At 37.8% G+C, this 17,139-nt stretch overlaps 3 protein-coding genes across 3 annotated transcripts; 2 read left to right on the forward strand and 1 right to left on the reverse strand.

Moving 5' to 3' along the window:
- Positions 1-106: 106 nt before the first annotated feature.
- On the forward strand, positions 107-4,775 carry LOC114729469 (uncharacterized). Its single transcript, XM_028916467.1, has 3 exons — positions 107-238; positions 3,700-3,842; positions 4,207-4,775. The coding sequence occupies exons 1-3, from the start codon at positions 107-109 to the stop codon at positions 4,712-4,714; spliced, it is 783 nt and encodes a 260-aa protein (XP_028772300.1). The 3' UTR covers positions 4,715-4,775.
- A 1,502-nt stretch (positions 4,776-6,277) lies between these two features.
- LOC114729452 (universal stress protein A-like protein) lies at positions 6,278-9,043 on the forward strand. Its single transcript, XM_028916446.1, has 4 exons — positions 6,278-6,610; positions 8,081-8,202; positions 8,320-8,438; positions 8,649-9,043. The coding sequence occupies exons 1-4, from the start codon at positions 6,430-6,432 to the stop codon at positions 8,755-8,757; spliced, it is 531 nt and encodes a 176-aa protein (XP_028772279.1). The 5' UTR covers positions 6,278-6,429; the 3' UTR covers positions 8,758-9,043.
- A 1,531-nt stretch (positions 9,044-10,574) lies between these two features.
- LOC114729462 (uncharacterized) lies at positions 10,575-14,338 on the reverse strand. Its single transcript, XM_028916461.1, has 2 exons — positions 14,092-14,338; positions 10,575-13,875 (listed from the first exon to the last, which is right to left on the reverse strand). Exon 2 carries the CDS (start codon positions 13,843-13,845, stop codon positions 10,897-10,899), a length of 2,949 nt encoding a protein of 982 aa, XP_028772294.1. The 5' UTR covers positions 13,846-13,875; positions 14,092-14,338; the 3' UTR covers positions 10,575-10,896.
- Between the last annotated feature and the right edge of the window lie 2,801 nt (positions 14,339-17,139).

Consider the following 17,139-nt stretch of genomic DNA (forward strand, 5'->3'; position numbering starts at 1 on the left):
TACTATTAATATAGCTTTACGGATTACCATAAAATAGTTTTATAAGGCGCAGAAAGAGATTCTTCTCAGAGGGGGTAATACTAAAATCATCTCGAGGTTATTTCAGATGGGTGTTTCTCATCAGATCGAGTTTGTGCTTGCAGTCTCACAAATATCAAGCGGCGATCACTCCCAGAACCAACACTACAGAGTTACTCTGAATTCCTACAACTACACAACCTCTTCTTCCTGCTCTGAGGTAATTCGCTTCAACTCTTCTGTCTTCTGATGTGTTTCTTCTCATACTGCAGTTTTACGGTCAATGATGCATGCCCTGCATTTCATTCTTCCAAATCTCCCACTGAGATTTGGATCTACACCCTTTCAATTTTGTGTAGAAAACTGCTGATACCGTTTCATGATTCTAAACCGGCAGAAATAAGCCAGTATTTATATCAGCATTTCAATTTGATCGTTCAGTAGGCGAATAGGATGTTAAGATATGCAGCCTTCTCTGTATGCTAGCTCAAAGCAAACAATCACGGCATAAAAATATTTAGCAGAAATGATGGATATAGATGGTGCTAAATTAAGTAAGGGAAGGTACAAGACATGTTTTGGCAACTCAAACACTTTTACAAACTTGTTCTTCGGCGACAGGACACATAATGTGGCGTGGTTTGAATAGGACAGGGGTTATGCGATGTGTGAGAGTGCACTGTAAGAAAGCAGGTCCTGGAGGTAGGCCACAAGGGGGTAGGTTTTAGTGGTTGATGCAGATCCCACTGCATGCAAACAGTGCTATAGGATGTGCGCATAGTGCCATCATAATGCCAATGTCATTATTCTCAGACTCAATCATGTTCTTCTGGGGAAACACAGCCAGCTCTTTCTTCTTACATCTATGTCTTGGGTACTAAAAGAAGGTGGGGTAAAGTCTGCCATCTATGGCTGAGAATTAAATGCCCTTTTGGAAATATTGTGAGATGGGAAATTTAACCACAGTCAGGCAGTGCTAGTACACCATGTAATTTAGAAACTTTAGTAGATCCGTTTGCTCCTTCTTTTCTTGTTTCCTTTTGCCTTTTTCCCCCCTGGTGCATGTCTTGGAGAATGAGCTCATTACTTCTTTAATTTCTCTTTTACTGAATTCAAAGGACATTTTTGAACTATGGCTCTCTTGATTCTTCCATATTAACATGCAAAGATGCCTTATGAAGAAGTGATCGGGCTGCTTGGTTGTCCTATTTTTTATTCGTGGAAAGGCACTGGTTCAGGCTTCGAATTTGCTTTGGTCAAAGAAGATCATATAGGATTGAGATTTTTAATGTAGAATATGTGAAGTTTACACAACTACGTGTTAGTCTGAGTTGGATGCTCTGGCGACAGAGCTAATTACTACTCCTCCGGTTCTTAATATATGAGTAATTTTTGAATTGATTTTGGTCCTAAATATAAGACCCATTTCTTGTATTTATCAACTTTCTCTAAATTACCCCTATGAATACTCCCTCAATCATAGTCAAATAGAAGAAGAAGAAGAAGAAGAGGTATTAAAAAAGATGATTATGGTGTTTTAGGAAAAATGTGTCAATTTTCTTATAATTAACTAACTTACATAGTTTCTTTAATCTAATCAAATTAGTTAAATAGGTTTTATATTAAGAATCGGAGAAATAGTTTTTTTTCCTTTCCTTTTTTATCATCTTGGACCAGCAGTCACTGTTTATGTCGTCTCTGTTTCTCAGGTATAAAATAATCCCACGTGAATCCAGTATCGTTTTGCCAAGTACAGGTTTTGTCGTGTTTGGAAAGACCGCTCTCAAAATTATAAACTTGCAATTTTCTAATCGTTCTTTTGTTGTTTCATAGGGAAACTCCCTCTCACCCCTTCAGATTCCCATCATATAATATTGCATTTTGACAGTGATTTAGCGAGCGATGTTTCAAGAGCTTTGGCAATCCGCAGGATTCCCCTCATCTCTAGTCATTTCCATTTCACAACCTTCGATCTGGAGATGGATCACTCATTTTCCTTTCTTCTTTTTGCTAATCTCCACCTAAACACGATAACAATAACCATTCCCTTCTTCTTTTCCTCTGGTTTCTGGGGATTTCGCGTTGGGAATAGTGAAAGCTATTATGGCAAGGTCTGAACGAACAAAAATAGCCATGAGAGAGTGAACTAGAGCCCTGTACAGAGGCAGAGCACTAACTTAGGAACAAGACGTCAAGTGACCATTCTGTTCGGCCGAATCACAATTGAAGGAAATTTCATTTTCATAAAAGCTTTGGCTTTATTCGTTGTGCGTGTCGTCGACCTCACTAACCATTTCCTGGCTCCTCTTTTTCGTTTTGAGGCAATAACACGTTACCTCTCCGGGGTCACGCGCGTCTAATTATTCGCTACCACTTCGTATTTACAGTTCCGCTCTTATAACTTCCTTCTGACCGCCCCCGTACTGGGGCGTTGTGGCCCTGTCACTTCGGTTAATTACATTTCCTTCTTTGAACGTGCAACATGAATACCAGAGGGGTTTTCGGTCAAGTTCCACAGTCATGGGTTTACCCACTAATCACGTGAACGGGGTGAAATATATGCAACTGTAAAATCATGTTAAACAGTGTATTAGCATTGATGTCATGAAGTCAGCAACGTTACATATTTATTTATGGTTACTTGAAAGTATCAATATTTTTTTATACTACTTTTGATCTTTAACATAAAAGCTAATTGGCTAATTCGAGTAGATTAAGAAAATTAATTAGATTAGTTATTTGTAATAAATAGGTATTGTCTTTTTCAAAATACCCTTATAATCAGGTGTCATTTGATAAAATATTTAACATGTAAAACTGTTATAAGGATTATCTTGAAAAAATAGATAAATATGAGAGACAAAGTAGATTAAGATCTTATATTTATGATCAAATTGAAAGTCAAATTAGCTTTCATATTAAGAAACAGGGGTAGTAATTGATAGTTTTGGTCGTGTGTTTTTTGGCAAATCAGGCAACAGCACAGGTTATATAATCATAAGTTACGGATAATGAAAATAAAATTTTTAGGTGTCTTTAATTAGGTTTAACTTTCTGGTTGAAATTTTTACCTGCCATATGTTTGTTAAAAAGGAGATACATGTTAGTTGTTAAGCGTGTCTAATCTTAAATGCGTTCTTTGACGGACGATGAGTAATAGCTGTACATATTTTAGTTAGGATAATCTTATTCTTTACCTGAATTCTGAAGAGGATTAATTTCTATTGTACTGTCTCCAAAAAAAAAACAAAAACACTCCTCTGCGTGTGTATATTTAAATTGTTGCTTATGGCCATGTAAGAGTCACATACTTTTAATTCGAAGTCCTTCGGAGTTTAAGACTGATTTTTATAAACGTGATGTATACGTGATCAAAAAATTATTATAACTAAATTCTAGTTATAAGGATGACAAACATATAAGAGGTTTGGTTTTTTAAACAAGATAACATTTATTTTTATCTAAGCATTTAATGAGTTTTTTTTTTAATTTTATCCCCACATTTTCTCTTTATTCTTTAATTTATTTATTGTATTTTTTACTTATTTTTTTCATTAATAAAAGTCATATCTAAAAAATAAAATACATGATTTACATATTTATTATTTTGAACTGATTTTAATTAGTTTCTTGATAAACATAAATAGCTAAAATTTAGCTTATATTTTAAACCGTATGCAGTACAATCTAAAGTATTCTACCCCAGCATGGAATTTTGCATCTGAATTTACTTTAGCAGTAGTGAAAACATTTATTCCGTCCCTCGTAATTCCAAATGATTTGGTAAAGAAATCCGACGCCTACAGTAGACAGGCTTATAAATGGTCAAACAGCTAGTCAAGTCAAGGGAACTACCATGCTGTAAATGTAAGGTGCCAATCCCCTCAATGGTTAAACCAAATAAGAAGAGCACTAACCAATCTCTCTCATATTTTCCTGCTGGCCATTGAGGTGGAGTAAAGCGCGTGAGTGTAACACTCCCTCTCAAGAACACGACTCTGCCTCTTTTTTCCCCTCGTCTCTGAATTAAAGTGTCGTAGCGCTGTTACATGATTTTACCAGGATTAAAATGCATGGAAAACTCAGATCTTATCACTTGCATTTTGCAATACGTAAAAGTGGGAGAGTCTGTGTCAGAGTCTGACTGTTGAGTTGAAGTTGCTGATCTAATTTTTGATTTTGGGGCAGGTCTCTGAATTCAAACGAAACTGTTCGCGGAAAGCACATGGAAGATCAGCGTCCTCGATCATCGCCTAGGAAACCGTCACAGGAGCCCTCTCCGGCTGGGCCTACCCCCAGGAGGAGCAAGTGCAGGTTCGCCGTCGACGATAGTGGAGATCTGATAGAGTGCTCCGGCAAGTATTGCCGGTCATGCACCGCCGGGATGATAGCCGACTGCGTGGCGCTCTGTTGCTGCCCCTGCGCGGTGCTCCACTGCTTCGCTCTGGCGTTCGTCAAAGCTCCGTGGATGGTGGGGAGGAGGTGCTTAGGGCTGGGGAAGAAGAAGAAGACGAAGAGGATAGAAGACGACGTCGTGTTGGAGAGGAACCACAGGGAAGCGAACACGAGAAGGGGGTGGGGGGAGGAGGGCATGCTGGAAATCGTTTCTGGGGAAGTGGCTTTTGAAGCCGAGAAGGTTTGGAAAGAAATGTATGAGATAGGGCATTTTGGTTTCTTCCACAGGAATTCGAATTGAATTCACCTGTGCTGCCGTTTCCATAGTCCGGGTTTTAACCCAGAACCATCGAAATTGAAAATAACAACGAGAAAAAAAGAGTATTCCTAATTCACTATATTGCGGGTGCATGTAATCCTCCCATTCCCCGAGCAAAACAATATCGTCTTCAATAATCTGTGTCTCCCCGCCAATCGTTTGGAAATTGATCGGGAATTCAAAAGTGCCGTCCTTCAGCAGAGAGAAACGTGTGCACATACAAATCTCGGGTGCCAGAATGCCAGAATAAGATCCCATTCGAATGTCACTGTGTGAATAATAGAGAGAGATCAGCGTCAAAATGCAGGTGCAATTTGTTCTCTCCTAAGCATATTTTGAGTTCCTTAAAATGAAGTTAGTATAGAGTTGAGGTTACAAGTTAAACAAAACTTGGATATGAAGGAGCGGGCCAGCCGAAAACATGAGCACATGCATTAGTGGAGAAGGTACGTGCATGATGAGACAGAAAGAAAAGGGGGTCGGTAGCAGCAGGGGCGTGAAAACGAAGAAGAAAAGACATGGGAAGGCAGAGAGAGAGAGAGAGAGAGAGAGAGAGAGAGAGAGAGAGACAAGGGTGGGGGATTGGACCCGGATTTGGAAGAGGCTATGGTTGTAGGGTGTAAGCGTAGGGGCGAGAAAGGAAAATCGGATGACCCACGTGTGATTGTGGAGTCAAGCAGGGATCCTGTCAAACTGATCCAACACGCCACGTCATCTTACTGGGCCCTCCCTCATTTTATTCTCCCTGGCCCAAATCTACTTGATGGGCTTGGGCTCTACACATTTTCAGCCCATTATCCACTTATTGATGTGGATAATTTTCTGTTTTTAAATACCAAAGTCATTCCCCTTTGATGATAACTGAGATTGAAATCTCAATGAGCAGTGACACAGTGAGTTGCCTCTTGTACTGCCCCGAAATGTCGTCTATCGCCACACTAACAAGCATGGGTAAATAATCTCCTCTTTTTGTTTTCTTTAAAAAATGTGACTTAATTTTATCAATTATGAGTAAGTTAACCAGAAAGGAAGTCAAGTGCATAAAAAGGGGGCTATATTAAATATGATTAGCTGAATTTACACATTTATGTAATTTTTTATATAAGTAAGTATTCCCTTGAGTTTGCAACGTGTCATCTCTCAATATTAATCATGCAAGTAAAGTCTTCAATTGAGTGGTCAAGCCATTATTGAAGCAATAATAAATAGCGCCCCGCCTCCATTGCTTTTTATTAATTCATCATATTTGTTGCATGTTCTTAGAAAAAATAATTCATGAAACTAATTATTTAGAAAAAGGAGAAAATACAGGAGACACATATTTTTATGCCTTGTATGGTACGCCAATGGTTTGGCTTGGCATGCGACCAAAAGTGCCGCTAAACGTTATTGTCGCTTTCCTTTTCCCTGATCTGCGTACCGTCGTTTTACTCCCTAATTCTGAATGGCAAACTTGGTATTGCAATGAGGACAGAGACGGATGGATCCCATCCTCGCTTCATTTCACAAACAAAACGATAACGATGCCACGTCATTTAACGTCGTTTTCATCCCGAAAACTAAATATCGGACCCCGGATGCGAAATGCACTAGAAAGTTGAAGAAACTTCGCCTGTCCAAGCGGAAGGTGGGAACCGGAAAGGAAGGGAACAGAGTGCATCAAAATCGGAAGCGCGCGAACTCAGTGAACTAAAATAATGGCAGAGGGTGTGCCGACCCGGATCTTGATGGGAGTGAATGAGTCGACCATCAAGGGCTATCCAAACCCTTCCATTAGCAGCAGGGGAGCTTTCGAGTGGACTATCAACAAGATCATTCGCTCCAACACTACTGGTTTCAAACTTCTCTTCCTCCACGTTCAAGTTCCTGATGAAGACGGTGCGCTTTCCCCCTTTCTTGCTCGCGTGTGTGCTTTCGTTTGTTTTGCGCATCCCTGACATTTCTTGAGGCTGGGTGCGTTTTGATCAGCTTTGTTGAATCTGCTAATGGGATTGTTTCTGGTTTTTTAGTGCTGGAAACTTATTTGCTTGAAATGCTCCTATATGCGTTGACTGGCATAATCAGTATACTCTGTCGCTGTCTGATTCCGTCGAATTTGCATTATTAATATTCATTTGGTTTCTGAGAAAATGGAGGATAGAGGGAGGGAGCGGGCGGAAGGGAGGGGACGTTATTTGTTTGGGTAGGTCCGGGATGGTAAAGGTAATGGATCTGTTAAGCACGAGTGCTACTGCACTTTTTTAGGCGAGTGAAGGTGACTTGGACCGAAACATAGTAAAACTTAGATTTGAATTGTTTTATTGTGTATCAAGTATCAAGAAGGATCAGATAATTATAGGTATCGCTAGCTATATATTTGTTTCTTAATAAACAATTTGATATATGCAAAATAATTTTAAAAGATTGAATCATTTGATGCTTTTTTTTTTTGAAACTTCTTTTTTGTAAAACTTGTGAATTATTTTTATTTTTTTCCCTACTAGATTATTTTACTGTGTTGTAGTTGATGATTGATCTGTTTATTCTTCAACTAGAACGCAATTCGCGTATTAGTGAGAATGGAGTTGGGTAACATCTGTCGCCTTAGGCACCCAACAGATGCCTAAAGAAAGTCTCAGTCTGATGCTAGAAGGACCAGCTTAGTTCATATCTGGGATAGTACTCTTGTTCTCAGTTATTTTTGTACATCCGACTCAGTTTTTCTGCGGCCTATATCCATCTCTCTTGCAGGTGAACTGGCTACAATATGAGTGGACTTCATTTGCTGTTTGTTTAAGAAAATTTTGATGTTATCCTGCATTCTTCATATAACAATTATCTTCAGTCATTTCGAATTGATTATAAATATGTTTTTTTTTTTTGGGGGGGGTACAAGTGTCCCTCTTCTCATGTGTAATGCCTGTGATTATGCTATATAAGACGACTCTATCTCCCATTAATACTTGCTAAGAAACACTTTCGTTAGTCTTCAAACTTTAACGAAATAGAAGGGTGTTATGAAACGACAAGTGTTTAGATCTTTGTAATTATTGAGTGACTGGTCATGCATTGCAATTTAGATATGAGTATGACAATCTAAAGGTTGTGTTTATTGAGTTACTGCGATTTAAAGCCAACTTTATTACTCTTCGAGTTCAAGATATAAGACCAATTTTGTAATATAAATTACATTACAAAATGGGTTTTATATTTAGAATTGGAAGAGTATTTTATATTTTTTCCTTGATGATATATTTGTATTTGAATCCATGCCAGGCATTCGACATCTAACTACTGTGCATTGATATTCTATGATGCTAATAAAAGGACCTACAACCTGATGGTAGTATCTTAACCTATTTTTTCTAGGTTTTGATGACATGGATAGTATCTATGCGTCACCTGATGATTTTAAAAACATGAAACAAAGAGATAGGGTTAGAGGACTTCATCTGCTGGAATACTTTGTCAGTAGATGTCATCAAATTGGGGTAAATACTATTCGATGAGCTCAATTCTCTTAATGTGAAATTGGTCTGAAAATAAGCTTCCTCCTGCCTTAATGTATATTGTCTTAACATGCCCACTTTGAGTTGTCTCTAATGTAGGTGGCCTGTGAGGCATGGATCAGACACGGAGATCCTAAAGAAGTAATCTGTCATGAGGTGACACGAGTGCGGCCAGATTTTCTGGTTGTGGGCAGCCGAGGCCTCGGCCCGTTCCAGAGGTATGCGCATACTTCATTATTAGATGAAGCTAGGATTGCCTGAGATTTAAGGCTGAGATAAAATGGCTTTATCCTTTTTATTTTCTGGTATTTGAAGTATGCTTAAATCTTTGGCCAAAAAGAAAACAAAAGAAAATAAATATGCTCATTGCCTATCTTATTTTCCCAAGATATCTTGTTGACTAATGAATTCTTTGGGAATTGATGCAGGGTTTTTGTGGGCACTGTTAGTGAATTTTGTGTGAAGCATGCTGAATGCCCTGTCATTACTATTAAACGCAGGGTCGACGAAACCCCTCAGGACCCAGTTGATGACTGATGTCTTTTCAGGTGTCTGGAATCTGGAAGTCCTTACTTCCCCTCTTATTCTGTTTTTAGATGTCATTGGAGATTATCATTGTTGATTGAGCTAAGAGAGAATGAATGTCATTTAAGATTTGTCTACGTAGATGTTCAATAGAGGATGATTGGCAGGATCCGAGCTTTCTTCTTCCTTGCTCATCTTCCTATTACTTCGATGTCTGTAATTTCCGTTTGTGTCTTTTTATGTGTACAGATATATCTGAGCATGTTTCAGCTGCATATTTTGTTTTGTAGTTCTGTGATTTCTTAAGACTCGCACTTTAGTGTAGGCTTCAGTTGGAAATACGCGTGCTAGCAAGAATGGAATATTTTCCACTGGACAACACGTTGAAAATGAAAAGGTGGACAAGGTTTAGATTTTCCTGGCAAAGTAGAAAGATGCACCGCCCGTAATTAAAATTTTTTCACATGAGAGGACAAAAACTGATTCAAGAGGTCACTGGGATGATATGAAAGGGGGTTAGCAGAAATCCCTCCTATTGCTTCGCAACTTGCAAAGACGATCACGATTGACGGCATCAAAGATTAATATTTTTCGTGATATTTATTACTCTTCCGGTTCTAAATATAAGACTCACTTTATAATGTGATCCGGTCTTAAATATAAAATTTATTTTGTAGTGTAATTACAGTACAAAGTGGGTTTTTTATTTAGGATGAGTATATATTTTCTTGTAATTTTAATAATAATTTAGTAACATGTATTTAAAACACAAGATGATTTGGTTTTTTATTTTTAAATTATTATTTTATATTATTCTTTTTATCCAATAAGATGTATGGTTACTTTTATCTCCAGGGATAAGGGACGAGAAAGTCCAACCCGACTGGCAAAACTTGTTACGTGAAGTTTCTAAATATTTTTATCTTTTGGATTTTGACTTTTAAAAATAAATTGGTTACATCTAAGTGAAGAATTTTTTTTCTGCTGAAAAAATACAACTGTTTTTTTTTAATCACGTCTCTTTTCAAAATAAAAGAAAATTTTAAATTCTTAGAAAGTACAAATATTCTCATTAACAGTGAATCTCTCAAAGGAAGCTGAAACTACTAAATTTTAAATAAATTTAAATTATTTCCTTGAGCACCGCATTTTTATAACCAATAAAACTTATTCATCAAGAAAGATATTAAATGTGAACATTCCTTCACGCAGCAATTCAAACATCTTAGACCACTCAAAATTGGAACTAGAATGAATTGCTGCTTCCTTGTGTACTTCCTATCTTCAGGAAACCGACCAAAGTAAAATTAACAAGCCGCCGTTGCGGAGAGTCACTTCATAATAAGTAAACAAACACGAATGATTTACACATTTAAGTTAAAATTAATAAATCCATAGCATTATTCTGACATGCATTGATATAAAAAAAACTACTATGTTCAAACAACTTCTTTGTACTGAGTAACAAATAACGGCTGGCCAAAATAAAAAGAATAATAAGCAACGAGCAGCCAGCACATAAGAACTCGCTCGTTCTACTTCTGAAATCAAAATATCTAAAAAGATTAAATAAAGCCACAACCGAATCCATACGCACAGGATGGTCATAACAGATCCGTGATAAGAGACACGAAATAAAGGGATCGTGATCCATGGCAAAATCCGAAAAGGCGTTTCTTATTTCTTTCCTAAAAGGGAAAAGGCAAGTATCCACGAACTGACGTTCTCTATTTTTGCCTCCACAAACACTATGAATTCCCCTCACAGCAAATAGAAGCACTGGACCCAAGACTTTTACATTGAAAAAAAATCATAATGAGGGGAAAAAAAATCAAAAACGACGACAGAAAAACGCTATAACAAAAAAAACTTCAGTTTTAATCCTTACAGGCTGTTTTCAGGCAACTATGACAAAAAACAGAAAAAAAAATTAAAACGCTGTCGATCTCTATACAGACTATGCATGCAACAAATAAAATAGCCAGACCAGAATCTGATGACCCAACTATGCCGCAAATAATTTTAGTCTACAGCTATTACGCATACAAATTGATCCTCAGATAACATAGACCACTAAAAGCAAATGACATATTATTACTAAACCTACCCTGATCAGCTACACTACTAATACAAGTCTCTCGAGTCTTTTTTCTAAGACGACGAAGATTCAGCCATTTTTCTCACACTCTCCAAGAGCCCCTTAATGTCGCTCTCTATTTTTTTCTTTATATCTGATGACATACCTTCCGATCCTTCCAGCACTGTGCTCATAGCCTCAAGCTTCTGCTTTATGAAGTCCAAGTTGGATACTCCCATAACAGGTGAGTGTGGAGTAGATGGCTTGGCCGGGGTCCTGTCTTTCTTTCTCGCAGTAGAAGCTTTGGCCTTCGGTTTTCCACCATGTTCACCGGACTTGGATCCAACTTGGCAATGCCCGAGCTCAAATTTCACGTCAGAAGATCCGAATGGGCTCACATTTTTTGAATGATTTAAGGCCACTTCGGCATCAGAAGTTTTCAGGAAGCACACTCGAGCAGTGTAACTAGTACAAAATACATCTGTTTCTGCTTCATTCAGAGCTCCAAACTGACTATACAACGTTATAAGCTCAGATTTTGAAGGGAGTGAAGTTCCCGATCCAAATGATATAACAAGTGCTGCAGTTGACACATTTTCGTCACCCCCCTTTCGGCCTGTCATTTTATTTTCAGCAACCAGCTTTTCTTTCGGTGTACCAGAAACAGTATCCATCTTCTTCCTTCTTTTCCTCTTCTCAGATTCATGATTAGGTGACGAGTAATCAGCTAGGTTTTGGGATTTCCTTAACGTCCCAGGTTCAGATTCTGGATTCTTCCTCTTCCTGCCAGGTTGACGTTTGTTGCACAATGTGAAGAAGGATCCCTGGCGATACATTGAGCTTCTGAAAACAGAAATAAAGCCCACAATCTTTTCAATAAAATTAATATCCTTAGGAACTTGTGGATTCAAGGCAGCAGAGCGGACTTTAGATATGACTTCTCCAGGAGAAGCCTGTATTTTCTTAAGATCAATAGTCTCGTTCTTCTCTTCTGGTGCTTGGGAATTTAATTTATCTGTAAGATCATGATCTATGGCAGGTTCCTTAGGGATATTCTCCTGAACCGCAGCAGGTTCTTTAGGTAGAGTCTCTTGAATTGCCTGACCATCGTTCTTCAAAGGAGTGGAGGTCCCTAGGAGCTCACCAGCAGCTCTGGTGATCTGCTCAGATATTAGAGCTTTGCCGGAATCCTTAACCGATGTTTCTTTCTCGCCCTTCCTCTGACCTCTGCTTGGAGTCGTGAAAGGAGGTGACAAGTACTTGCTTTTCTTCCTTTCTCTTGACAAAGAACCCTTCTCAATTTGTTCTTTCCCTTCTTTCCTGTTCAAGTTCTCTTCTCTTATTACAGGGGCTACATGAGATTCTGTTTTACTCTGAGCACTATTATTACCCATATCATCTTTCTTCTTTTTCAAATGTGATAATGTACCCTCCTTGGCCGTCTGATTTGCCCCACGGCCGACAGTTTCACTACTTGGTACATTTTGATCATTACACGGAGGTGACCCTAGCGTCTTCTGTGCTTGTGTAGTTGTCATTGTATCCTCAAGGCTTTTCCTCTTCTTTCTACCAGATGACCCTGTTATTTTGCCAGGGTTAACTACTTCATTTTCTACCCCTTCGTTAACTTTGGTATGAAGATCATTGTCCTCTCTAATAATTTCAGCAATGCTTTTCTGTTTCCTTCTATGATGCAATCTAGTCCCTGAAGGATGACTTGCTTCACCACGTTTTGGACTCACTGGCAAGGAATATTCCTCATCAGAGGGTCCTTGTACTGTTGTCTCTTTGCGATTACCTTTATCCACAGTTTCATCAATTCCATTGTCTTCAAGTCCAGGGATTGGCTGGGGCGCATGATAATTAGGCAACTTATAACCTCCTCTATACAGATAAAAGGCTGAGAGCCGAGCCTTTAGTATTTCCAGCTCAAGAACACTACTGATGGCAATGACCTCTGCCATCTTTTTCACTCGAGAAAGCAACTCAACTGGGTCAAAAAGAACAGTCGAGAGTTTCTCTATACCATTCTCAGGCACCAGAATTCCATCCTTTATTCCAGAGTTCTTTGCCAAAAGGGAGGCAACTTCAGCCTTACTTTTCCTAGCAAACCATGAATTAGTCATCTTCATATCTAAAAGCCTACCAATCTCCATCACAGCATCTTGTACAGCATTTACAAAAGATTTAGAATTACTCTGTTTCACCATATCCTCAAAGTTCTCCTCAAAGGGCTTTAGTTGAGATGGATGACACCAAGCAAAGGTACAATCTCCGAAGTAAGCCACAAGGAGTCTATTCTTTTGCCTCAACTTCAAAGCATAATCTGATGCATCAGAAGGATCATAAATCCGGCCAGGCCACCAAGGATGACTCTTAATTTTTCCCCAGACAAAGTCACCAACAGAGAGTCCATACTCTTCATCGCTGGCGTCTACGTCTTCTGAATCCTTGTTCTCACTAGTCTCCACAATTGGAACCTCTATTGTGACAACTCGTTCATTATTCTCTTTACTTTCTCTTCTCTTCTTCCTATTAGGTCTTTTTTCAACACCGACCCCTAACGAACCATCCCCACTTGAAAAATCAGCAGCTCGTGTTCTCCTCTCAGTAGAAGCATAATTACAGTTTAGCTTGTCAGCACTGTCACTCCCACCAACATGAGAAAAATTTACATTTCTGCCGCTTTCCCGCATTTTCAACAGCGAAGAGACGCCATTCATCTCGGAATCACCCAAACCCTGACAATCATTTGCGTTGGAGGTATCTACCTCTCGGCCTCTCTGAATCGGAGTTTTCGCTGCAACGGCCCTGCTCTTGACCACTTCTTCCCCGTCATCGCCCAAACCCCCATTTCCATTACTTGAGAACCTAACACCAGTTTCTCGACTCCCTCCCTTCGAACCGGCAAGAGCCTCCTTAAGGGTCCTGCTCTCAGACTCTGAACCTCGAGGCTTATCATTTGCAGGCGCAAGGGATGAACCCTCCATCGATGTTTTGGATCGAGTCTCAACCGTGCCCATAAGAAAAACTCTTCCTCAAGACAAATCAACCTATTGCGAAGGAAAACATGGAGGACATGTAAGAATCAACATGTTCTAGGGTTTGGGTTTAGGCTTTTAAGGGTATAAGCTAACAAATTGGGATTTAAAAATATTACTCAATAGAAGATCAAAGGAAATCACAAAAAAAAGAAAATAATAACAATAATTTAATTAAGCAAAATGAATAAAACGAAAGCAATATAACGGAAGATGAGGCGGGGGTACCTGAAGAGCAAAAGCTAGGGTTCCCGAGTTAATGCCTTGAAGCGATTCTTGAAAATATACAACTCAAGAACTGATCAAAGGAATAGAGAAACAAAAAGAGAGCAGGAGACTAAAGAAGACGAATCCAAGAGTGAGCACATAAATATGAGCATTCATTCATTCATTAAAATAACCCGAAAGGATAGAATCAGAGAGTGTATCGAAGGAGCGAAAGAACGCATATTGTCGAGTGCACGAAAACCTCAAGAGGAGCGTGAGATACAATGCCCAGAAGGCGAACATTTATTACGCTTAATTACGGATGACTAGTTATTACAGGACGCAGCTGAGTCACTGAGTCGGTGGACATTCTGGGTCTATGTCCCTCATCCGACGGTCCCTAATGCCTCGGGCCTTTTGATGTCATCGAAGCTTCAACGTTTTGACACTCCACGCGTACTCTCGCGACTACGCTTGTGCCCTACTCGCTCTATATTTGTGCCGCGTATTTTGTCCCTCATGTCCTGGTTATCCGCCTTTTCCTTTGTTACTTGTCAGATTCCAATCAATTATCAAAATATTTTCATTTTTCCCCTCAACTTTTATTCACGTAATTTTAACAAAAACAATTATAAATTTTAATTAAAAATATGAAATTACAGCCTACTATCAACACAACTCTTTAAAATTTTTCTATTAAATATTTAATTCATTAATTACTTAATTCCTAAAGCATCTTATAATTATTTTAGAAGCTCCATTCATGAATTAAATGGGTCAAATATATTTTCCTCATAAATTCATGCATAAAACAGAAGTCGCCTGAATAAATCATTTATATTGAAATATTCAGAAGCCTAAAATATTTTGTAACTTATCCAGTATCCTAAAATATATTTTTATATACATTCAACACTTAAAAAAAAAAAATTTGTGTATTCAGCAGTAAGATTAAAAAAAAAAATATGACACACTTTCAAAATATTATGGGCCAGATGTAAGATGCCCCTTAAACCCCCCATATGAAATGGATGGATGAATATTTTATTGTTATTCCATAAACTTCGAGAATTAAGATTCGCTGCTTTTGTACTTGGGAGCACGGGTTGCAGGAGCGGCGGTGATTTGGCGATGCCACGAACCAGCAGCTGGAAGCTTTCCCCATCAATTGCTGATAAACAAAATGCTGTGGCATCTTAGTCTTTATAATTAGAGCTTTCTAAAAGCAAGTTTTGTGCAACTAATTAAAAGAAGTTATGAGAGGTCAAAGTTTTCCAAAGAAAGAAAAATATCAAATCATACCGGGAAAAAAAATTATATAAGTCAATACTTCTTCCAGGGGACAGTAAAAATTATGTCATAATTAGATTGAAAAACTAATTGACAGCTATAACTATTATATCCTGAGTAAAAAACACAAACACCAATAACACAACCAAAAATGCCAATTATATATAGCGAAGGAGAAAAAATTTGCAAGCATTTCTCGACAATAGAATATCCTAGAGAGAATGCAAACTGAATCGATTCAGATGTGCACCTTTGTGACAAATATATATATATATATATATATATTCAATTGGAATACTTTTTTATTCACAACATAAAAAGAAAAATCCGGACAACTGACACAGCGGAGAGAAAGAAGATAAGGACGAATTGATCAAGGAAATCATTTTCGGACAGTAGTATTATTTAGTACAATAACCAAAAAAAAATTGAAATTCTGTAAATATCAAATAAAAAATTTCAACAAAAATTATTATCATTTGTAAATTTAGACTTATTAATATCAAATAAAATTGTGTTACTAAACCAGATTTAGAATTTGTAATTTTCAGTTTCTTTTTCTGTTATTCATCCTATTATTTTAAAAAAAAAATGAACTGAATCTCTATCAGCCTTCACAACCTTTGTCATGAGAAATTCACGGTCAGCTATTGAATATTTATAGTTTTTTCACACGTCACCTAAAAATATACATACATACGAAGCATGAAAAGGGACTGAATAATTGAAAATTAATAGCTAGGCCTCTGTTCGTGGCTTTCCCCACTTTCATCCGAGTCCTCCCCACTCATGCTGGCTATTTGAGTGTCAATATATAAGAAAATAAAGAACATAACACCGATATATATATATATATATATATTCAGTTAACTTCATATCCTCCGCCAGAACTTAAACCCCAATCAATTTTTGAACAGATTCTAGGATTGTCCTCCTGAGCAGAGAGGCTAGGCCAATGGAGCCCTAGGGGGTGTTTGGCATTCCTAAAACTGCAGTTTCAGAAGCACTTTTCTGTAAAATGAGATAACCTCCTCCATATATTTATTTCGTAATCTGTAAAAACACTTCTAAAATTATGGTCTGGTTTCTATCCAAACACCCTCTAAAATCGACTGTCCATCGGGGCTTTGTATGTCCCGTCACAGAGGAGAGAAGGAAGGTCTGGGGTGGTCCAACGCTGGGAGTTGACAAGAGCCTCTCATAGATGGGTGAGGCATCATGATGAGGCCACTAAATTGTCCGGTTATGGTGTCAACGTCACATGACCAACGGATCACACCAAAAGGCCACAAAAAGAAACGACACACTTCACGGGCCATATCATCAGCATGCTTCGGCCCTTTCGTGATATTGGAAATGCTCTTCTTCTTCTTCCTCCTCTTTAATAAAAAACAAAATTACAATTATTTGATTATAATTTGTTCTGGTACGTTACTACTACTCTGATTCTTAATATAAAAATTAGTTAATTAATTTGAGTATATTAAAAAAAGTTAGTTAGATTAGTTATTTATAATAAATAGGTGTTGTCTTTTCTAAAACATTCTTCTTAATTAGATATATTAATTACAATTACAGTTATTATAAAAACTGTCTTAAAAAATAAATAAATAAAAAAGATAAAGTGAATTGGGGTTTTATATTTTAAACCAAAATAAAAATAAAATAAGTTATTATATTAAGTACAGAAAGAAATATCATTCTGCCTTGAAATCTAGCTTATTGGTCAGCCATACATCAATTTTGAGCACTTCATCACAAAAATCAGTTGACTATTGA

Source organism: Neltuma alba, unplaced genomic scaffold (assembly GCF_004799145.2).
Source record: "Neltuma alba isolate B1F8T4 unplaced genomic scaffold, ASM479914v2 tig00012638_pilon, whole genome shotgun sequence".
Classification (NCBI taxonomy): Eukaryota; Viridiplantae; Streptophyta; class Magnoliopsida; order Fabales; family Fabaceae; genus Neltuma; species Neltuma alba.